Source organism: Haliotis cracherodii, unplaced genomic scaffold (assembly GCF_022045235.1).
Source record: "Haliotis cracherodii isolate W230 unplaced genomic scaffold, xgHalCrac1.p SCAF_6, whole genome shotgun sequence".
NCBI classification, from domain to species: Eukaryota; Metazoa; Mollusca; class Gastropoda; order Lepetellida; family Haliotidae; genus Haliotis; species Haliotis cracherodii.
The window spans coordinates 7,792,490-7,818,205 of NW_027266319.1; the positions used below are offsets into that span (position 1 = coordinate 7,792,490).

The 25,716-nt window shown below is 40.4% G+C and overlaps 1 protein-coding gene across 10 annotated transcripts in view; it reads right to left on the reverse strand.

Annotated features, from left to right (window-relative positions):
* Window positions 1–25,716, reverse strand: part of LOC139445009 (membrane-associated guanylate kinase, WW and PDZ domain-containing protein 1-like) — a 158,212-nt gene that overhangs the window by 120,701 nt on the left and 11,795 nt on the right. For all 10 annotated transcript variants that reach the window (XM_071226062.1, XM_071226060.1, XM_071226065.1 and 7 more), the window contains exons 2-3: window positions 10,657–10,770; window positions 1,539–1,658 (exon numbers count right to left, since the gene is read on the reverse strand). In XM_071226062.1, the coding sequence (XP_071082163.1) occupies window positions 1,539–1,658; window positions 10,657–10,770 (234 nt within the window). The remainder of the gene's footprint in view (window positions 1–1,538; window positions 1,659–10,656; window positions 10,771–25,716) is intronic.

Genomic DNA, 25,716 nt, shown 5'->3' on the forward strand with positions numbered 1-25,716 from the left:
TTAATGCCACATTCAGCAACATTCCCGTTACATCATGCTGGCCTGCATTCCCGACAAGCATGAGTTGCTGAAGACCTATTCTACCCCGGATCTTCACAGGTGTTCAACAAAGAAAAAAGCATGTGTGAATAAGCATATTGGCGAGTGAGTGAGTGAGTGTGTGTCAGGTATTTGTGTAACAGCCTAAAGTGGGACGAAATCAGAAACAGATTACAAAACTCAGATACTATTTTGATCAAACCATTGAAAAGGATGCTGACAGACTTAATATTTAAATAAAAAGGACATCTGGGATTCAAACCCACAAATAACAGTTCCTGACAGGGATCAGGGACGAAACTGGGCCACCTGCCCCAATGTACGAATGAATGAGTGAGTTTGGTCTAATTTTCAAAACCTTTCAGTAAAATATTAGCATGTCATCATGAGTGAGTGAGTATGGTTTTGTACCAATGTGGGGAATCGAACCAGGGCCTTCAGCATGACGAGTGAGCTCTTTAAAGACCGAGAACGGTGGAATTTGCTTCAAGTTGTTGCTAATAGTTTATCAAAATGTAAGTGACAGGCGGATATGAAATTTGGAATCTACTGATAAGGGCGAGGGGACTATGATGGCTGGAATGACCTCTTTGTTTATACACAGTGGGAGCTTGCTTCTGCTGCCTGTCTCCCAATCTCAAGCATCTCCCCACTGTAAGTCCTGCACATGACTGTGGAATATATGTATTTTATGAAGAAAATAATAATCTAGAAACAAGGCTACCCCACCTTCCCTCATGATGAGGGAGGAATGAGTAAAGTTATGCAGGTCTTTGATGTTAACCACTTAGGTGGAATCTGTAAGCAAAGGTATGGTGCAGCCAAATCTAGAACCATAATCAGGGAGAATCATAGCTCTCTGGCATGCCCAAAAGATACAAGTTTGACCAGAAAAATGTGGCTCCTTTGACGACAGGGGCACCTGTGCCCACCTACCCTGCTTCAAAGAACCATGGGTGGACAATGAACTATGGAACTGTGCATGGGGCTGAAACATCATTCTACTCCTCACAGTCTCCACCTGGCACAAGGAGCATGCATGCCACCAAGACCATCAGGGAATTAGATTGGCTCAGCACTGATGTGACAAGTAACAAGCTAATGTCACCAAGCCGCTGAGAACACGTTACAGTGGTACTAGCCAGATGGCCTGCTTGTAAAATCTGTTTCAAAAATCAAGGCAAATTGACAAGGCATGAAAACATGCTGACCCATGTGTAACACATTTGTAGTTTGAATGAGTGCGTGAGTGAGTGGGTTTTAGAACAGTATTTCAGTTATATCAATACAAGGATCATTATAGGTGTCAGTTTGTAATTCAAACTCATGATCAGTGAATCTTGGCACAGCCAAGGGAGTTAACACTGCAGAGCAAGCTGTGTGGGGTTTGTTTGGTCTCCTGTGCCCCATGGAACACACTGTTACCAGCCGGGCCCTTCATCAATGAGTTCAAGCCTGGAGCCTGTATTATATTCCAGCTAATGTAACAGCACCCTCACCATCATAGATGCCACTCTCCAGCAACTCCCCCGACTTCTCCAGCACAACAAACTCCTCCATGGAGAGGAAGTTGTAGTCCACGCCGTTGACTTCCCCCGGCCTCGGCTGCCTTGTTGTACCTGTAGACAGAATAAATGGTTGAGTAGGGACAAGGTCTGATATGTCACAGCTCCCTCAAGGACTACACAGCATGGTAATATTGTAGGAAGTATCTCATTGTGAAAACAAATTAAACATCCACCCACAGTAAACACCTATTGAATGCCCACCCACAGTGAACACATATTTAACACCTACCCGGGTTGAACACATATTTAACACCTACCCAGGGTGAACACGTATTTAACACCCACCTGGGGTGAACACGTATTTAACACCCACCCGGGTTGAACACATATTTAACACCCACCCAGGTTGAACAAGTATTAAACACCCACCTAGGGTGAAAACGTATTTAACACCCACCTGGGGTGAACACTTACTTAACACCCACGTGGGGTGAACACATATTTAACACTCACCAGGGGTGAACACATATTTAACACCAACCCGGGGTGAACACATATTTAACACCCAACCAGGGTGATCATATATTTAACATCCACCCGGGGTGAACACTTATTTAACACCCACCCAGGGTGAACACATATTTAACACCGGCCTGGGGTGAACACATATTTAACACCGGCCTGGGGTGAACACATATTTAACACCGGCCTGGGGTAAACACATATTTAACACCGGCCTGGGGTGAAATCTATTGAAAACCCAAACAAGACGAACACACTGGCTCCAAATACCAATTCATCCAATAACTTAGCCTGGATGCTCAGGGCCAATTATATACACAAGGTGCTATAGAACTCCCCAAACCCTGCACAGAACTGCCACATGAACGTACAGCAGGAACAACAATCAGGCAAGATCAAGAGCTCCTACATGACTAAATTTAACAATAACTTTGACATTTTAACATCCTGCCAGTTCCGCAAGCCCAGTTCTTTCAATCACATCTATCCAACACATGTACATCTTGAAAATTCTCTATCAAGCATTGAAACCGCTGGTTTTTATTAGATCACAGCAGCTTTAATGCACTTTGAAGAACAAAGTAATTTCCAGAGACAGGTAAAATAACCCTATGCCACATTGAAGGGGCATCACTTCTGTTAACAACAAAGACAATAATAAGATGGGCTGCAGCGTCGCTGACACAATCGGTGTCGACTGCTGCTTCTCTACACAACACAGGGATGCGAGGTATCTATTCCATCTAAACATCTTACATCCCCAACATGTTCAACACACACCAGTTTTTAACAGCTAACATCTTGTAAACTGGCAAAACTGTGAATGTTAAAGCAATCCCAGTAGTAAAGACTACGTTACAGTTTCCGTACAACTGATCATCATTGCCAATGTAACGAGGCCCCAGAGGGAGGGGGGTGATGTGAGTGAGCCAGCATCAGTTAAGACTGGTTGATATGGATGAATATCACCCATTAGTAAACATTGATAAGGATATTTCAGGTGAATATGAGTGAATATAACCCATTGGGGAGGTATAAATATGGACTTTCGTCTCCGGTGGATACATACTCCAAAACAAGTGAAGCATAAACAATAAAATCCTTTCTGGTCAGTATGAAGGAATAAAGCTTATCGATGAGATATAAATATGGACACTCTTCTGGGAAAGGGAGACGAAAAAGCATTTGCGACACAATGATGTGTACATGTCTGATGGTTACCATGGTAACAGAATGAGTGGTAAGTAGGGTGTTGTGACACTATCTTCAAGGGTTATAACGAATCATTTTCACTTTACCAGTGCAACAAATAACAGAGTTATGTCCCTTTGAAATGACGTCTGCTCCTGTGCGCAGTTGTAGGAGATACAAGTTGGCAAATCACTGGGCAAATAACAATTTCTTTCACATCCTTAATTTTTTTGTGCTATCCCATTCTCCAATGGCGACACAAAAATAAAGAATGTTTCTCTTAGAAGACAGGTATTCAAATGGGGGTTGTGTGTCCAGGCAGCTAACCCCCTGACAATAAGACCTTAAGGGGAATTTATGTAAATATTTCTGAAAGCAATTATTGATAATGCATGGCTACATTATCGATACCTACAAGCAAAGACATCATTCATTTGAAGCTACCTGTACGGGGATCTCAGGCAATGCAGGACCCAGTACACACTGGTTGTTTTAAGAGCCGACTGAAGTGGGGATTGTATGGAAACAATATGCCCAAAGCCACACTCCAACAGTGATGTCAAAGCAATACACAACTGCCACAAGCTGGTTTGAACATCACGTGACCAGACTTTTCTCCTGTTTGTAAACAAACATGCTATTTTGAAATCAGAGCACACTGGCGTAATGCAAGCCTTTCAGGTTATTTACATATTGTCCTGCAAAATTATATAGATATGCTGCAACATCTGCAACAGTGAGAAGCATGACAATATATCTTTAGACATCAAAGTGACCATATCGCAAGGGATTTGACGACTGCACAACTGTCGTACAACCAATGAAAACGAATGACAAATATGCAAACAGAAACAGTTTTTCAAGATTTAGGATTTTTTAAAAATGAAAGTTAACAGTTTCATGACGTTTATCCAAATTTGTAGTCAACAAAAATTGAACAGAAGAAAAACATGTTATTTATTGACTGGACTGCGTAAAGTGTGAAGAATCTAGGTATACCACTAGGTTGACCGCATGGAACTCTGGATTGGAGAGTGGTGCTGAGCAATTGTGTGTCAGAGTACCCCAAAACTTGGATTGTTGCTTGTGCAATCGACGTCTGGTTTACTCAAGCTCAAGTATGTGAAGTCTACAATGACGAAGCCACGTTGTCGACTTCAGCATCTCACACCATACATCACATGACCTACAGTAATGCCCAATAACTACCTAGTTTTTCACAGTTGCATAAACTTGAAAGCCAATAAACAACTGGAATCGATTCAGGATCTAGTCTTCTCTCAACAAGGAGCTCTTGTAGGCAATGGCATTGGATGCCATGCTGCAGTAAAACCCAAACCTAAGCTCCAGCCCACGCCTGCATCTCCAACCTATGGTTTAACTCAAACAGTGTGTTTCCTGAAACCCGGCAATCAATATCCAATTAACAAATTACACTGTAAATTATCAATAATTCACACACACAAGAACATAGAGGAATGATTTGTAAAGAAAACAGTCCGGCTAATGGAGAGCTGTTTCGTTTTGTTTCAACATGTTTTCTTTCTCATGAATATTTACCAAGACCTTTCATCTTCAAAGACCTCGCTAATCAAATCAGAACATGTCAATTCCTTGAATAAGATTAACCTGAGACTACCTATCATTTGTAATGTTAATATTTCATAATAAGCACTGCACTTCAAGCGTCATGTTACTCCAACTGAATTTTCCTCATGAAAACAGCTGTTTTGTTACATGTCTAAAAAATAGCTTAAACAGGCACTTCTAAATGGTGATAATAAAATCCATGCTGATATATAGTTGTGGGTATTCAGTACACTCTGAAGCTTCTGATTGCCATGACATCTACACCCAAAACAGGCCTCAAAGTTTAACTTTTCCTGAGGATCAGTATTTTATTAACAGGGTTAGAAATTAACACTTGCCTGCTAGCCCGAGGCTAGTAAAAATTCCTGTGGGCTTGTACAAATTTTCCTATTTCCCCATTGTTGTAACACTACATGGGCATTTTATGTTTAACCATGCTAGTAAAGCTTTTGAGTTGAGTTCTAACCCCGATTAATCCATTGTATTTTTGTCTTTAATATTATGCAGTTGAAAAATTCAAGTAAGTGACCTGATGTTACTAATTAGCCACCTGGCATCTGCTTATATAATATTGGTCACTACATTGGAAATATCAATCGCCATGGCAAACAAATTAGTTGCAACTTTGAGGCCTGCAAAAGGGTGTGTTATTGAAGGAATATTTGTCTGCTGTGTGGGTTATATATGTGTTCATAGTGACATTTCCAAATCAAGGTAGAAAAGAAATGAAGTCAAATTATTTTAGAAATCTGACCTCTGATTGGCTCAAGAGCCCTGAGATCCTTCATTTGGTTTCATTCCATTTATACATCACAGCGTGTCAGATTGACTTTACATTAACAACATACAATATTTCAAAATCACAGACAGCAGGAGAATGGCCGGATATTTCCAAACTGAAAATACTCTTAAAAAGACTATGTAAGTTGACACAAAGTCTGTGTTAAAGTATAGCAGTTTGAAGAGCTGACTGTGAAATGGGCCCAGGCCTGACTTGATACAAAGCCACGATACCTCATGTAAGCTTGCGGATATTGCGAATCCTGATCAAGTCATGAATCATATTGTGAGTCAAAGATCACATTGTATCACAATTCCTTATCTGAAGACAGTTTGGGACTTTCGCCAGCAGCCTGACGCCTGAATCTTGAAACATTTCTTTTCATTTTGTAAGCTTCGTCAAAAACATCCTTTTTGTACAGAACAAAATGTACACAAAATGATACCAAATGCCACGTTTGGGCAAGTAGACTAGTCAGCTAATGTGTGGCAGCTAGTTTGGTTAAATGGAGTCAAATGTTTTCAGCACTAACTTAGAAAATGTGATTTCTCTAAATATTCAAGGTAATTTTTAGGTTGAAAATAGAAATACAACTCGAGAAGAATCGATAAATCAGGTGTCCATCAGGAAAAGCATCCCCACTGTGGAAACAGTATCACTAACATTTAGACAGAAAACATATTTTCACCAAAATCAATCAAAGCCAGATCAAAAACACCACAACCAGCACGTTTCAGAAACACAGTGAATTACCATCAAAATGGATAAGTAAGGACCTGCCCTCATCCAAATTTGCAACATTTCATAGACATATATAAAAATCTTGCTGACATTTTTTTTGCAAAAAGTTAGATTCTAAAAAGATCACTTCAAAGCATCCTGATGAGGTGCCGATAAGAAACTCTTGTCATATCATTTTAACAGACCTATATATCTTCCCACAGATCAAAGTAGAAAATTACAGAAGATGTAAAACGGTTGAATGAGAATATTTTGTGTAAGGTTGTTGCTAGGGTTACTTGGCACAAATGGATTATAGGGGTCCATCTTTTGGTGAACAACATCCATCACATTAAACAAGCAGTCACGACTGAGCCAACTTTTAGCCTACGAAAGACATGATGCATTTTCATATTCAGCATTGTAGCTCCATGAAGATACACATTGTACCCATGTCGGGAATCGAACCCTGGTCTTCGGCAGGACGGGCAATTGCTTTAACCACTAGGCTAACCAACCGGCCCTACAGTATTGGAATGGATCATGGCAGTAACAGATACAATAGTATAACATAATAAAACAGGCGCTAGATATCGAAGGGGTCCGTGAGATATGCTTCACAGTATTTCAATCTGTGGATCCTCTCAAACCTAACCTTTATATCATCATGGTTATGACAATGACCCCTGATGCCAATATTCATGTATTGTAACAGCTCTAATTTCAATAATTCGCGGAAAAACATAACAGGGTCCACAGTCCAAATCCACTTCATCCATTCCCCTACATTTCCCTGATTAATCCAAGAGATTAACCCACAATCAGGCAGGATCAGAATTAATCACTTAATAGCTTCCTCACTGACATTCATCAATATATGTTGTGAATCCACAGGAATGTTGTGTGAGCTGGAGATAGGTTACATACCAGACATATCTCACATGCAGGAACGATGGCAAGAATGTCAGAAAATGTCAAAAATGTTCAATTTTATTAAACCCCTTTTTCCCTGTTTGTGAACTAGATTAGGTCCCAACTGATACACCATATCTTACCAAAACTGTGTCACACGTAGCAGACTTACTTCTGCTGGGGTTCGGATATCAATTGTTAAAGTCTTCACATCTGTGATGATTGCCTTGCCAAGACAGAGGGTTAATCACTTGAGTGGGGACGTGAAAATAACATCTCAACTAGGATTCCAATGTTTAACAAGATTCAACGATCTTCAGATGCAGTCACCTTTTTCAAATGCCAGTAAATCTATAGCAGTTGTCTGAGACAAATACTCCAGTCCTGATTTCTAACACTGGACATGCCTTCTAGAAGTCAACAACATCAAGTTGTCAACTGAACGCCATCACTTTATCTTGTCAAACTGAATACCCTCACTGTATCTTGTCAAACTGAATACCCTCAACGTATCTTGTCAACTGAATACCCTCAATGTATCTTGTCAATATGAATACCCTCACTGTATCTTGTCCAACTGAATACCCTCACTGTATCTTGTCAAACTGAATAACCTCACTGTATCTTGTCGAACTGAATACCCTCACTGTGTCTTGTCAACTGAATAACCTCACTGTATCTTGTCAAACTGAATACCCTCAACGTATCTTGTCAACTGAATACCCTCAATGTATCTTGTCAATATGAATACCCTCACTGTATCTTGTCCAACTGAATACCCTCAACGTATCTTGTCAACTGAATACCCTCAATTTATCTTGTCAACTGAATACCCTCACTGTATCTTGTCAATCTGAATACCTTCATTGTAGCTTGTCAAACTGAATACCCTCACTGTGTCTTGTCAATCTGAATACCCTCACTGTGTTTTGTCAATCTGAATACCCTCAACGTATCTTGTCATACTGAATACCCTCACTGTATCTTGTCAATCTGAATACCCTCAACGTATCTTGTCAACTGAATACCCTTAATGTATCTTGTCAATCTGAATACCCTCACTGTGTCTTGTCAAACTGAATACCCTCAATGTATCTTGTCATACTGAATACCCTCACTGTATCTTGTCAATCTGAATACCCTCAACGTATCTTGTCAACTGAATACCCTCACTGTATCTTGTCAAACTGAATACCCTCAATGTATCTTGTCAAACTGAATACCCTCACTGTGTCTTGTCAAACTGAATACCCTCAATGTATCTTGTCAAACTGAATACACTCACTGTGTCTTGTCAAACTGAATACCCTCACTGTATCTTGTCAATCTGAATACCTTCATTGTAGCTTGTCAAACTGAATACCCTCAATGTATCTTGTCAAACTGAATACCCTCACTGTATCTTGTCAAACTGAATACCCTCACTGTATCTTGTCAACTGAATACCCTCACTGTATCTTGTCCAACTGAATACCCTCACTGTGTCTTGTCAAACTGAATACCCTCACTGTTTCTTGTCAAACTGAATACCCTCACTGTGTCTTGTCCAACTGAATACCCTCAATGTATCTTGTCAATCTGAATACCCTCAATGTATCTTGTCAAACTGAATACCCTCACTGTATCTTGTCAATCTGAATACCCTCACTGTATCTTGTCAATCTGAATACCCTCACTGTGTCTTGTCAAACTGAATACCCTCACTGTATCTTGTCAAACTGAATACCCTCACTGTGTCTTGTCAAACTGAATACCCTCACTGTATCTTGTCAATCTGAATACCTTCATTGTAGCTTGTCAAACTGAATACCCTCACTGTATCTTGTCAAACTGAATACCCTCACTGTATCTTGTCAAACTGAATACCCTCACTGTATCTTGTCAAACTGAATACCCTCAACGTATCTTGTCAACTGAATACCCTCACTGTATCTTGTCAAACTGAATACCCTCAATGTATCTTGTCGAACTGAATACCCTCACTGTGTCTTGTCCACCTGAATACCCTCAATGTATCTTGTCAATCTGAATACCCTCACTGTGTCTTGTCAAACTGAAAACCCTCACTGTATCTTGTCAAACTGAATACCCTCACTGTATCTTGTCAAACTGAATAACCTCACTGTATCTTGTCAAACTGAATACCCTCACTGTGTCTTGTCAAACTGAATACCCTCACTGTTTCTTGTCAAACTGAATACCCTCACTGTGTCTTGTCCAACTGAATACCCTCAATGTATCTTGTCAATCTGAATACCCTCAATGTATCTTGTCAAACTGAATACCCTCACTGTATCTTGTCAATCTGAATACCCTCACTGTATCTTGTCAATCTGAATACCCTCACTGTGTCTTGTCAAACTGAATACCCTCACTGTATCTTGTCAAACTGAATACCCTCACTGTGTCTTGTCAAACTGAATACCCTCACTGTATCTTGTCAATCTGAATACCTTCATTGTAGCTTGTCAAACTGAATACCCTCACTGTATCTTGTCAAACTGAATACCCTCACTGTATCTTGTTAAACTGAATACCCTCACTGTATCTTGTCAAACTGAATACCCTCAACGTATCTTGTCAACTGAATACCCTCACTGTATCTTGTCAAACTGAATACCCTCAATGTATCTTGTCGAACTGAATACCCTCACTGTGTCTTGTCCACCTGAATACCCTCAATGTATCTTGTCAATCTGAATACCCTCACTGTGTCTTGTCAAACTGAAAACCCTCAACGTATCTTGTCAAACTGAATACCCTCACTGTATCTTGTCAAACTGAATAACCTCACTGTATCTTGTCAAACTGAATACCCTCACTGTGTCTTGTCAAACTGAATACCCTCACTGTGTCTTGTCCAACTGAATACCCTCACTGTGTCTTGTCCAACTGAATACCCTCAATGTATCTTGTCAATCTGAATACCCTCACTGTGTCTTGTCAAACTGAATACCCTCAACGTATCTTGTCAAACTGAATACCCTCACTGTATCTTGTCAAACTGAATAACCTCACTGTATCTTGTCAATCTGAATACCCTCACTGTGTCTTGTCAAACTGAATACCCTCAATGTGTCTTGTCAAACTGAATACCCTCACTGTGTCTTGTCAAACTGAATACCCTCACTGTATCTTGTCAAACTGAATACCCTCAACGTATCTTGTCAATGTGATCATCCCCAGTATATCTTGTCAATATGAACACCCCCAACATATCTTGCCAATATGAACACCCCCCAACATATCTTGCCAATATGATCATCCCCAATGTATCTTGATAATATGAACACCCCCAATGTATCTCGTTAATATGAACATCCCCAATGCGACTTGTCATCTGAATACCCTCAATTCTTTGCTTTGTGACTGTACGGGATAGTAAATACTCACATGGTACAGTCCGCATGTAGAGATTGTCTCGGATTGTCTGCTGAAGGTCATGGTCAACCGACCCCTTAAGGAAGCGGGCATTCAGGAACAGGCGGAGATCTTTCGGCAGCAGCCCTGCAACAGATATGACATGTAGAATACGATTCAAAAATATACAAAACTATATGATGGCATTTAAATGAATTGGGAAATCCCCTTCTGAAATAGCTGCATCTGAATCTGAATCAGACTGGTCTGTGCTGAGACCATCACTATGTCAACAGGCATACCAGAGTGCTCAGCAAAGAGGGTTAACACTGTATTCAGTAATAGGGTTAACACTACTCTGCAATAGGCATGATAGGGTTAACACGACTCAGCAATAGGCATGATAGGGTTAACACGACTCAGCAATAGGCATGATAGGGTTGACACTACTCTCCAATAGGCATGATAGGGTTAACACTCCTCAGCAATAGGGTTAACACTGTATTCAGTAATAGGCTTAACCCAACTCAGCAATAGGCTTAACATAACTCAGCATTAGGGTTAACACTGTATTCAGTAATAGGGTTAACACTTCTCAGCATAGGCTTAACACTGTATTCAGTAACAGGGTTAACACTACTCTGCATTACGGTTAACACTGCATTCAGTAATAGGGTTAACACTGTATTCCACAATAGGGTTAACACTACTCAGCAATAGGGTTAACACTGCATTCAGTAATAGGGTTAACACTGTATTCCACAATAGGGTTAACACTACTCAGCAATAGGGTTAACACTGTATTCAGCAATAGGCTTAGTACTGTATTCTGCAATAGGGTTAACACTGTATTCAGCAATAGGTTTAGTACTGTATTCTGCAATAGGGTTAACACTGTATTCTGCAATAGGGTTAACACTGTATTCTGCAATAGGGTTAACACTGTATTCAGCAATAGGGTTAACACTGTATTCTGCAATAGGGTTAACACTGTATTCAGCAATAGGGTTAACACTGTATTCAGCAATAGGGTTAACACTGTATTCTGCAATAGGGTTAACACTGTATTCAGCAATAGGGTTAACACTGTATTCAGCAATAGGGTTAACACTGTATTCAGCAATAGGGTTAACACTGTATTCAGCAATAGGGTTAACACTGTATTCTGCAATAGGGTTAACACTGTATTCAGCAATAGGGTTAACACTGTATTCTGCAATAGGGTTAACACTGTATTCTGCAATAGGGTTAACACTGTATTCAGCAATAGGGTTAACACTGTATTCTGCAATAGGGTTAACACTGTATTCAGCAATAGGGTTAACACTGTATTCTGCAATAGGGTTAACACTGTATTCTGCAATAGGGTTAACACTGTATTCAGCAATAGGGTTAACACTGTATTCCACAATAGGGTTAACACTACTCAGCAATAGGGTTAACACTGTATTCCACAATAGGGTTAACACTACTCAGCAATAGGGTTAACACTGTATTCTGCAATAGGGTTAACACTGTATTCTGCAATAGGGTTAACACTGTATTCCACAATAGGGTTAACACTACTCAGCAATAGGGTTAACACTGTATTCTACAATAGGGTTAACACTGTATTCAGCAATAGGTTTAACAACTGAGTAATGGAATCAACAATGGTGTACAAAAGTGGGATAGCAGGCAGGGTAATCAGCACAGTGATGCCGTGATGAACTGTGGCGCTGGGTGAGTGAGTTGGGTTTAATGCCACTTTGAACAGTACTCCAGTCATATCACAGTGTCAGGGTAATGTGGGAGGATAGCCCAAAGTGATGTATGTCTCAAGACGTTTACCACTTCTGTGAAACCCAAGAACACAGGTATGGTGCTGACAAACCAAGAAACATAATCAGGGCAGACCAGGATTTGGGGCGCTGGGTGAGTGACGGGTCTAACTGTTACAGCAACTAAGTAGGGCACATCACCCTAATTCCGCCATCAGATTCAGACCCACTAATGTCTATGGATCTCACATGCCATTTACAGCCAGCAAAGATGAATCAATTCCCATTGAACACTCCATCTCTGTCCATCAGGCCACTCAACACCCACGACACAGGGGACAATTGTGTCACTGTTGTCTATTTAATCTCAGTACACATATCAAATTATCCTCCTTCTGGCACAGTGTTCAACCCACGGCTCGATTTAAGGAACTTGGTTAAACATGCACAACATGCATGTTGACATTAAAACCTAGTTGCACCGGACAAAACCAGGTTTCACCCTGGTCCCATAAATTTATCAAAGTTGAAACATTGATGCATGAACTCGTCTTAATAAATAAAATCTCAGATCTCTGGAGACTGTGTCATGATTTTTAATACTGTCAGTGTGAATGAGTGAGTGAGTATGGTTTTACGTCGCCTTAGCAATATTCAAGCAATATTACAGCGGGGGACACCAGAAATGGGCTTCACGCATTGTACCCATGGCAGTAATCGGACCCAGGTCTTCAGCGTGACGAGCGAGCGCTTTAACCACCCGACCACCCCAATATAGTTAATACTTACTGTTACAGTACATATGTGGAAATAGTAATCAATGGTAACCGTCATATAATGCATAATTATTGTCATTAGTTGGATAATCTAAATATCATAAGATGATTTGGTGGTCAACTTCAGAGACAGATGAAGCTTCAGTACAGTACATAATCTGGAAGTACCCAGTTTGATGACATCAAGCCCCAGAAAGCATGACAAATTACACATAACACAGGAATTTGGCTGTAGTATGGTAAATAAAGCTTACAGTATTGTATGTGTTCAAAGGCCGATGTTGTGTTAACAAAAAAAAAAAAATTTGAAATGCACTTGGTGCATCATGGTACATGTAGACCTAAATTATTAGGTTGCATTTTTCAAAAAAAGGTAACACTTGTGCATGTTATAGACAGCTGATTCAAGCCCTGCAACCAAATGCAGTAGATATTACACTTTTGCCACACTACTGTCCCACTACTGCAATAATATGTGGAGTGTCTTTACCATCCCACAATACAGGCTCCCTGGCTTGACTCAATGTCATTTCAAGGACTGTACTGATTCCAAATCTGTTACTTCCTAGTATCAGGAAATTCCCAGGAAGTTGTTAGAGGGTTTAAATGAAGGTAGCTTTTTTGTGTCTGTTGTTTTTAAACTGCACTCAGCAATATACAAGCCATATGGTGGCAGACTGTAAAAGATGGATCTGGACAAGGCAAGCCAGTGAGAGAGCAACATCCCACACCGTCAGTGTTCGATGACATACAATTAACCGAGTCATCAAGCATTATCACCTTATTGACCTCCAACAAACATAGGTTTCTTGAGACCTATATTCTAACCTGGAATCCCCACTGGGTGGAGGGAGCTTTGATCATAGTCCATGAAGGTTATGAACATGTCAATTTGTGACGTACCTTTAGCATAGCGAGTGGCTAAGTCATGCTTGGGCTGAGTGATGACATGTATTTCATGTGGATTTGTCACATCACAAATATGCATATAATAATTATTTATTATTATATTGGGTCATGGGTCATGGATATTTCAATGTCCTTGGCGACCCGTGAAGATTTCAGGGTAGAATAGGTCTTCAGCAACCCATGCTTGTCGTAAAAGGCGAGTAACGGGATCGGGTGATCAGGCTCGCTGACTTGGTTGATGCATGTCATCAATCCCATTTGCGTGGATTGATGCTCATGATATCAATCACTGGATTGCCTGGTCCAGACTGGATTATTTACAGACCGCCGTCATACAGCTGGAATATTGCTGAGTGCGGCGTTAAACAACAAACCAACCAAAACCAATGTCCTTGGCACAATCCTTATATGTTAAAAGTTCAAAATGTATGAGTCCCCTGACACATGTCACAGCAGCAATCGTCTGGGACCCCCGGAGACCCTTAATTTCAGACACTGCTATTCCACTGCATTAGTAGCTGAATCGAGTTGCAAGACAATTGATGACAATTCCAACAGCGATGTTAAACACAAAGTATATGAACACAAAATATCCTCAAAATAGCAATAAAACAAGATTACAAAAATATATTTTCCATAATCTTCAAAACATATATAGACATTGTCTATTCAAGTTATTCCACTCAGCTTCATAAACCCTCAACCTATTTATATCATGTATACATCTACCAGTCTGTCCTCAAGACTCTAGAAAATAAATTAACAAAGGAACCAACTCAAGTCTAGAATGATTCAGCAAGTGGTGAAGCATCAGTACTGAAAATTAATCTTTGTTCTCTGGGTTCCATTTATATTTTGTAGATATAATATATTTTCAAATAAGATAACTTTATTTCTGGGACTAAATTTTACACTTTACATCTACCTAATCATGGTCCAGTAAATGTGGTTTTTATTTTAACATGTTTAAAGAAATGTTTATCGAGTGACCTGATTGATATTTCATCTATTTTGTTTTTTCTAATACATCATGATAAATGCAACATCTGATACATGTGTCATTATGCTATACCTTGACCTTATAATTTTTTACCTTTAAAACAAATTAAAGATACTCACACAAATCCCCATGTTTCTTATCATCAAATTCATTCTCTACAAAACAACACTCTAATGGTCCCCTGAAGCTGGCAGAAGACTTTGATGTCAGTGCGAGACCCAAATCTGGAAATCTTGTCAAATGTGTCAAACAGGAATGAATGTTTTCACAAAACAACATGCATCCTCACACTCGAAGAAACTATTTACCTGAAGAAGACCCCCACAAAGAGATAGCCTACAAAACAACCCACAAGTGTGGGGAGCTTCAGCATGTCCTGTTCCAAGTTTTACCATAGACCATTGACAGAACTAGAGACCAGCCCTATCCCCACTGGGAAGAAAAACACTCCTTGTTTGCCTGGCGGCCACTTTGATGTAAAATACTTGCCATATTCCGTTTTGTTGGGACTTTTTACAGTAGACAGCCTATGTGAGAAAGGCAACAAAAGGTTAACACAAACTTTCACATTTTCTAACGCTGTGAACATTTGTGAAAAGAAAATTACCTAGACAAGCTGTGTATAGCCTCACTCTCCCATTAGCTCAATGGGACTCAATTAAAGGACTCTTTCCCTAACGGAGTCACGTCACACCAGCAAAAAAACATCTACACATTCATTTCCACATGCTTGCTTGCCTTTATGCTGATATACAAGATTCCAACCAGGAGAACTCCCTGGAAGGACTTTCATAAAGATTAGTTGATGATAATATGTGATAATATGAGCTTTCAAAGCAAGCAGTGGGACATGAAATCTCAATCTGAATATGTTGCCAAGAGCTCTAGATTTCATAAAGCTGTCATAGAAGTCATAAACTGGCCCTGTTTAAACTGTCAAGAAAGGAGTCCATTTTATGTGGATTAAGTTTCAACTTTATACACTTCAACCAAGTCCTTATTCCTGGTATCAGTTTGGATCAAATTCTAAAATATTGTCGTAACATAAATTGAAATACTGAAAATAAAGCCTTATGTGATTTTTCAGTCACTAATAAATATACGTTACCAGTGATAAATTTATGAACATGTATTTTTGTGATGTAGTTAAACATAAATGATTAAGTACTTAATCAGTGGATATGTATTACAAAAGTCAGTTTATCAGGACTACCCACTACAACACGGTCGCCTACTAATATCTTAACTTGATGTATTGGCTGTTTGTGTGCTGTTAAATGACCACTCAGCAATATTCCAAACACACATGACGGCAGCCTGTAAAGAACCAGATAATCCAGTGATTGACATCATGGGCAACAATCCATGCCATCAGGGTACAAGGACATATCATCCACTAAAGTCACCGAGACCGATCACAAGATCCAGTTAGCTCTGTCTCTTATGACCAGCACAGGTTACAGAGGACATATCAACCCAGAATACCCACGGACAAATAGCCTACTAAGATACCATGCCGCAATTCAACATGAATACCCCACTCTGGCACAGTATACTGACTCCAACCTGACCGGTCCTTGTTTTATCCCCTTAATGCCAAGCGCCAGACAGGGTAACAACAAGTACCATCTTTAAATTCTTTTATATGACGCAGCCAGGGATCGGCACCCAGGACCTTCTGCTTTACACTAGACCACAGAGGCAGTCCTTCAATTTGGAAAGGAAGGCTTTGGCTATGACTGCAGCAATTCCTATGCCTTAACATACAAATACAATAGTTGTAGCACAAGGAGGGGTTTGGAGAAGTGACAGGTGTGGACCTCGCATTTCAGACAAAACAAATGCGGGAAGAAGCCCGAAATGACTCTGGTCACAGACATTTGACCCTTAGGTAGACATAAGCATCATGCACACATACTACCATCTGTATTGTGCAGGCAGACCAGGATTTGAGGAGTATTGAACAGTATTCCAGGTATATCATATTGTGTCATGTTAATGAGGGAGGAAAGCCCAAATTGAAGCAGGTCTTAGACATTTTACCACTATGGTTGAACCCTTGCATGGGTATGGTGCTGACAAACCTAGAAACACAATCGGGGAGAACCGGGATTCAACCCCACAAATCAAAGGTTTCTGGCGTGTCCAAGGTACGCAACTCGGGACAGCAAATTGCAGCGCCTCAGACAGCCAGACCACCTATGTCCTCCTCTGAAATTTGAACCCGTGACCACTAAGTGCTGTTGTGAACTGTGAAAGACTGGTAAAGAAAGTTTAAGGAAGTTTAGGAAGTCTTAAAAACCAAACCAATCAATTTTTGTTATTTTAACCCTGTCTAGAACCGTTCATGACAGCAACTGTTGTGACTTTTCCATCATGTCTAATTAGCCAGTACTGACATGTTTTCTGCTTGTTTGTGCTGAAGGTTCATCCAGCACAAATCTCAGAATCTCTAAAATTCAAAAACTAAATTACTACATGATGACATAATTTGAAACATACACCCAATAAATGTCACATGACGAATCATTTTATCCAAATCTCAATCACTCAAAAGAAACCTGTCCTCGTCCAGATGTATCCTGATTAAGGACACAAATAAGGACGCAACAGCAAGACACTACATGAGATTCATTGATTCAAATTTCAAAATGAAGCAAGCAGCAGAAAAAAAATCTATCAGTCTAATATTCAAGCCACTGAATTGTTTCTTTAGCATCTAACCACCTCATTGTTCTAAACAAATATCAATAGCCACTAGAGGCTTGGGCATTATCACTTCATAAATCCATCAACACCAACACATTTTATGGTTATTGTGTTACCTTTATTAATAACGGAAGAAGTTCATGTGGGTTGATGGTGCTGTAAATCCTTTATTAAATGTCCATGCTTTTCAAAAACACCTGAAAAATGCATATATTTTTCTACATTTTCAAAAACTTTCCAAAATCAATACTGAATTACAATTCATGCCCATGTTCTGTTAGTGACCATCTTTAAAGTTATTACAGTACTTAGAGTACAACTGAACACAGGTTTATCTAAGACAAGCATTTATTCAAGGATTTACATCTTTGAGTCTGTGGAGCTGTATTGAGCCTTGATGGAAAATTATTTTCTTCCATCAATGCTGATTAGTGAATTATTATTCCTATGCCCTGATCAGTTCTGATTCATGTCATAACAAAACAGTTTGTTGCATTATATAAAACGTTAAGGTTTGACAGCATTCAGCTTTAAATCTCCGCTATGGAGATGAATATCCAGGTGTTAATGATCAAGCTCTGTACCAGGTTTGTAGAAACATTATATTACATCTTCTCCTCCATCTTCCTAAGGCAAGTGAGTTAACTCACTATAAAAGTCAAGTTTCCACCCTTGCTGAACTAGGCTGGTATTATGGAGTTACATTTTGGCTGGACTAACGAGTCTATGCATAGTCCAATCAAAATCACGCACCAAAATTGAAATCCGGTTTGTAAAGTGTCATGCAGATTTCGGTCGACTGCAGGATTTGCAAAGCATGTGCACCACTAACTCGTTGTCAACAGAAATTTTCTTAATCTTTTCATGTTTTTAATCAAGGTGCTCACGTGATTTAATGCACTTCGCGATGTAAGACTGGTTTTATCACAATATAGATCTTGATTATCAATCAGATCATCTTGACTGGGCGTCACCGTTTTGTTTGAAGCAAATGCAAGTGATACGAGAGGTTGAATCTGATTGGTCAATAGAAGAGGCATAGAAAAGACAAAACATGTAATAGCCACTGGTGGCGCTACGATCGAGTCCAGGAATTCCAGCCTTGTTCGGCAAGGGTGGAAACTGGACTTTTAAAGTCAGTTAACTCTCTTGCCTCAGGAAGATGCTTCTCCTCAAGTTATCATATGGTTGCATAAGGCTGAACAATTTTTTAAAGTTTTATTTATATTTCACTGTCTTTGGACAAGTAGGCATTATCACCAATGGTTAGGAATTCTCTAAAAATCCAAAATAAATATTCTGTTGGCTTCCTTATTGAACACTTGTTAGTTATTACTGTATTTAATATCATTCTCACCTGTAGATCACACGGTGCACATTGACTGGTTGGTTAGCAGTAGTGAGTGAGTCGGTACGGTTTTATGCCGTATTTGGCAATATTCAAGCAATATTACGGCAGGGATAACCAGAAATTGGCTTCAACATTGTTCCCATCTGGGGAATCAAACCTGGGCCTTCAGCGTGATGTGTAAACACTTTAACCACTAGGCCACCACCCATTGGTTAGCAGGAATGTAGCTGTTCATGGTACAGTAGTATCACGTTTATGTTCATTGCCGTGTAACTGAAGGATTGCTAAGTCATTGTGTTCTTTTATACCATACTCAGTGATATTCCAGCTATATGTCAGAACCAGACAATCCAGTGATTAATATTGTGAACAAAGATCCACGCCTTCAGGGTACGTTGATACTTTATCATGTTTATCAACCAAGTCACCGAGTCTGACCACCTGATCCACTGAATCACCCTTTACGTGAGGTGAGGTGAAATGGGGTTCAAAGCCGCGTCTAAGATTATTGCACTTATATAGTGACGTGCATGCATGTGTATGTGTGTGTGTGTGGCTGCTTGTACTAGTCCGGACTGATGCCGATTTATAGAGCTAGCTCACTGAGATACCATGCAGCAGTTCAACATGAATACCTCACTCAGACACAGTATACTGACTCCGAGCCAACCAATACTTGTTTTAGCCCCTTTAATGCCGAGTGCCAGACAGGGTAACAACAAGTACCATCTTTTAACGTCTTTTGGCATGACGTGGCTGGGGATCGAACCCCGGACCTTCCGCTCTCCGTGCGGACGCTCTATCGCTAGACCATGGAGGCGGTCTCACCTCTTACGACAAGCATGGGTTGCTGGGGACCTGTTATGAATGACCCCAGGCCTCCAACACAATGAAACTTCTGAAACACATTTCCTTGACCTAGGAGAGTAAACATTCTTTTCAAATTACCAATTGCTTAATAACTCATGCATCTTGCATCACACTGTATAGCATTTTGCAACAGATCATTTGATGGCTATAATTTATAATAATTTGAAAGTAGAATGCCAAAACTAATTATTCTTCATTAAATTTGTCCCTGGAATGATGCTGTTGACAATAAATATAGACAGCAGCATGGGTCACAAAACACCCACATATATTGAGACTACCACAGAACTGACTGGATCACACAATGCACAACAGAACATCAACTGCCCCGACTTCCCTTTCTCAGTAGTGTAGGGGGCGGTGGGTGAGCCTACTGGTTAAAGCATTCGTTCATCAAGCTGAAGGCCTGGGTTTGATTCCCCTCATGGGTACAATGTGTGATGCCCATTTATGGTGTCTCTCGCTGTGATATTGCTGGAATATTGCTAAAAGTGACGTAAAACCATACTCTCTGACTCACTCACTCAGTCACTAGTGTAGACTTCCTCCGTGGTCTAATGGATACAGCATCTGACAGGAGAGCGGAAGGGAGTTGGTTCAATCTATGGCTATGTCATACCAAAAGAAGATGGTATGTGTTCTTACCCTTACAAGGACTGGTCGGCTTGTTCTGATATATGGTTGAACATGCCTGTGGCACTCAAACTAGAACCCCATCACTGGGGTCCCCATGAAGATCGGACACCCTTGCACTGATAGGACACTCCTGTTCCCATGCTAGGACCAATCTCTAGGGTCAAAGTTAAGACAGGTCACTCTTCTACGTATAGACCAAACTGCAAGACAAAGCTACTTAACAAAACAAACGTGAAGACAAGGCACTCATTCTGCTCAAGCCATGAGACAAAGCACCTTCTACTGCAGCTGCCAGAAGAACTGGAGAGTCCAGAATAAATGCCAAGGATAAGACTTGTTGATGAATAAGACATGAAGCCTATGGACTGAAATATTACAGATATCGGCATTGGAGTGAGTCAAATGGGGGATGAATGTAAGGTGATTTTAATCATTTGGCAGTCCTTCTGAAACATCAATAGCTCTGAGGTACACATACTTACATCACAGTCGCATGAATCAGCTTCACCATGTTTACAGCACTTCTGACCTATCCTGCTAATGCCTTGCAGTTATCTGGCCATCTTGCATAACACAAGATTCTGTTCTTTATATTTCAAGTCACGTTGACACGATTCATTTCTTTAGTACTAGAAACTTGCGTTGTCGTTTATTAAATCCATCACTTATAAATTGAGTGAGTGTGGTCTTGCGCCACTTTTAGCAATATCCCAGCAATGCCACAGAAGGAAGACAAGCAACTGATGTTATAAAATTAAACCTAGATGACAAAACTTTGTGTGGTAATCATGACAATATGCAACAACAGAAAGTCCAATTAATCCCAGCTCTTCGAATAGGGTATCACAGTGAGACAACTTTAGGGATGACAAATTCTGGTTCATGCATATAGCGATGTTTCGATGTAGATTCTCACAAGCTGGAGTGACATAAACCGGAAGTTGTTATCCATACAGTTGTACGTTGTCTTTCTTACTTCATAACTTCTAAAATGGCAATTAGACAGTTGCTAACAAACACAGACGTAACATAGTGAGGAGACTTCAACTTTGAAACAAGACCTGAGAAGATTCCAGGGTAGAATAGGTCTTCAGCAACCCATGCTTGCCGTAAAAGGCGACTATGCTTGTGGTAAATAGTGACTAACGGGATCGGCTGGAATATTGCTGAGTGCGGCGTTAAACAACAAACCAACCAACCAACCAACTTTGAGTCGCACCAATATAAGCTTGCAACAATTTTCCTATAATAATGTTTCCAAACAAGGCTGAAAATAATACCATGATAAGAACCAGAGACAGTGTAGTCTTATCCTAGACAAACGCTACATCTCTGAAAATATATAATTTTGATAAAAACCAAACAACTACACTAAATTGAAAAGGAGCCCCAGCGAGATAGGAGATTGAGAACAGATGGAAAATATAAACCTGCCATATTTAGGGCTATAGCATAACAGTAGGAGCTAGGTGGGAGGGACAATAATATGGTTGAGGGACTGTGAGACAGACTAGTCATGACCACCCTGCTGGAGCCATACTGGCACCTGGTTTGATGGGTTCTAAAATCAATGTTTCCAATGCAGTGGACAAAATGATACAAAAGAGTAGGGGCTCCATATATCCTGACTGATGTGTTCAAATTGATTTGGAAACAATAAAAGACTTTTGAACAGTGTAGGAGATGTATTTGTCCCTGCATTGGGAATGCACGCTCTTATATCAGGATTTACTGCAGTTATTCCTGGCATTCCAGCTCGACATGTTGTGGACAATGTCCTGGCTGAAAACAAATTCAGAATCTCTTTGCCCACCAGGCTGAAAACACCTCATGTGACCGTAGGGGCCACCTGATGTAAGGAGAGTATGATCTTATGCTGTCGGTAGGGACATTTCAGCCACATCTTAGCAGGGATCAACAACAATGGGTTTCAGACACTGTACCCAGATGGGGAATAAAACCCAGACCTGCTAAGTACTGAGGCACCACTTCAACCACAAGACTTGGTCATTGCCCTGACGGACCGCCTCCGTGGTCTTGTGGTAGAGCGTCCGCCCGGAGAGCGGAAGGTCCGGGGTTCGATCCCCGGCCGCATCATACCAAAAGACGGTAAAAGATGGTACTTGTTGTTACCCTGTCTGGCGCTCGGCATTTAGGGGCTAAAACAAGGATTGGTTGGCTCGGAGTCAGTGTACTGTATCTGAGTAGGCTATTCATGTTAAACTGCAGCATGGTATCTGAGTGGGCTAGCACTATAAATCGGCATCAGTCTGGACTAGTACAAGCAGCCACACACACGTGCATGCACATCGCTATATTAGTGCGATAATCTTGGAGGCGACGTTAAACCCAATTTCACCTGACCTCACCATTGCCCTGACTGTAACAGTGAGTGAGCATGACTTGATGCTGCTTTCAGCAATATTCCAGCAATATCACGGCGGGGGACACCGGCAAATGGGCTTCACAGAACTTTAACCACTAGGCTACCCCACCGCTCACAACTATAACAGATGGGTGATATTATGCACAGTGTTATTATATACTACTCAACATTTGCTAAGAACGACACATTTTTGCTATTTGGGTTTATGGAAAATGCTGAGAATATATGTAGATGTGATCGATCATAACAAAATGCTGTCATTTCTAAATCAAAAGGAGCCCAAGTGAAACTGGAGATTCAGAACCTGAACCTATGGAAAATCTAGACTTGCTTCACTTAGGACAATAGCATTACAATAAGGGCTGGGCTGAAGGGACAACAACATGTTTTAGAGACTGTGAGAAAGGTTACTGACTGTACAATGCTCAAGAGAGGCGACTTTTCTTCCTAAGAATTGCTCATGTGGGTTTGATCAGAACTGCTCTTATCTACAGCTTGCTTTAGCCAGGGATAATATCAGTGCTTATAAACACTGTCATCAGTACTCAATCATGTGACTGCAAGCTTCTAAATTAACAAATTCCTGAAGATAAAACATGTCATTCATCACAGTTCACTAGATGTGTGTGCGCAATGGAACACATACATTGTGTTAAGGGGTCAAAGTTTGAAACACTACCAAAAAAGATCAAGTCTACTGCTCACACACATTATGCTCCTCTTGGCGTGACACAATCAACGCTGCTTTGAAACATATTTCAGTCATATCACCAGACTTTCTAAGTGTGAGAGGAGCCGCCTCTGTGGTGTAGCGGATAGGGGGTCTGCCAATAGAGTAGAAGATTCTTGGTTCGATTCCCTGGCCGTGTGATGACAACAATGTTCAATGGTGTTCAGTAAGGGGATAACACAAGGACTGGTCAGCATAAATGCTGGGGTATCCATGTTAAAAACTGTGGCATGGTATCTAACTATTCTCAGAGGCTGGCTCTATAAAACCAACATTTGTCTTGCTAAGTGCAAGCACACACACACACACACACACACACACACACACACCTGTTCACAAACGTGGCTATGTCAGTGCAATAATCAAGAACACCACATGAAACCCTATTTCTGCATCACGTCATGACCAAGGGACTCCTCATACACTTTGCTGAAACCATGGGTGCGGTGCCAAGGGGTTATACCACCAGCAGATCCTGACAAGGCTAAGGTATGCAACTCTGTCCATCATACACCATGCCCCTTACTTCCTGTCCCTGTCACTGCATTATTTTCATAACACCATCTGACAATTGGGATCAGGAAGTAACAGTGTGTGATCTGGCTGATTTTGTCAACATACTTTGCCTGTGAATTTCATGAGCGTCTGCTCCCCTGAGACTACTACATTTTGCTGAGGACAAGTTTTGTTTGTTTGTTTGTTGTTTAATGCTGCACTCAGCAATATTCCAGCAAAATGACAGCGGTCTGTAAATAATTGAGTCTGGACCTGACAATCCAGTGATAGAAATCATGAGCATCGATCTACGCAATTGGGATACGATGACATGCATCAACCAAGTCAGTGAGTCTGACCATCCAGTGCCATTAGTCGCCCCTCATGACAAGCATGGCAGGGTGGTGGCGTCATCTCTGTTGGAGCATGTCTGGCATAGTAGCTGATACATAAAAATACACTGGTTTGGTCGGTGCACAATTCCAGACAGACAGTATTGTGCAAAGGTAACAATATCTTTATATCTATTTGCTGTGAACTTCGCAATATCAATATGTTATATGTATTCTTGATATAACCTCAAAGAAAATGTTGCAGTTCTAGTTAAAAGGATGTCTGGTGGTATACGTATAAAACTGTGGGGTGACATCAGCTGCATGTTTTGTACAAATATATGTCCTGAAGCGCATACAAGTCTTATTTTAGGATATAAATATACTGTGTTTTAAATGTAGAGCTAGGTCAACTGTAAATTTAACCAAACCTGCAGAGTGAAGTTTCAAATGTTAAATTTGGCATCAGATACTGTGATTTGATACCTTTTATTGACCAATCAGAACTGAGTAACTTCCAAATTCATGGTAGAATGAGTAATAATAACCACAACCTTTCTTTTATAAGCAAAGCCAGATTCCTAACCCCAGCATATACTACATATGTTTGTCTTACGAAACCTTCATTAAGTTATTATCAATCTGATTTGCAGGGAATCAACACAAACAAAATCTACACTAGAGACAAGCATAGCCTCCTCTTCCGGCAAGCATGGGGGCTGAAGACCAATTCTTCCCGGTACTTGAAGTAAGTGGTATCACTTGCTTGATAAAGGTCCTGGCACCTGTACTGAAATGTCCCATTGAAAGCTACAGCTCTTGAATACCACTTGAACATAATAAAAGCAACAAAAAACCTTTTCATTATAATGAGAAATCTAAGAGCCCATTGTATGATTCCGAGTGTACCATCAGCATGTGTTTATGAATAACTATCAAATAGTGATGACACCAGGTTTGCAAAAAAGGTGAGCGTATTCTGACACACATGTGGCACCCATCACAAACACAAGCAAAGGCAAGTCAATTGTTCCACAGAAAATGGGAGCATATGCATAATATGGTTCAAGTAAAAATATATGGAATTGCATCAGACTTCATTTTGGCCAACGATGCATCAAACTTGGAAATGTCCTTCA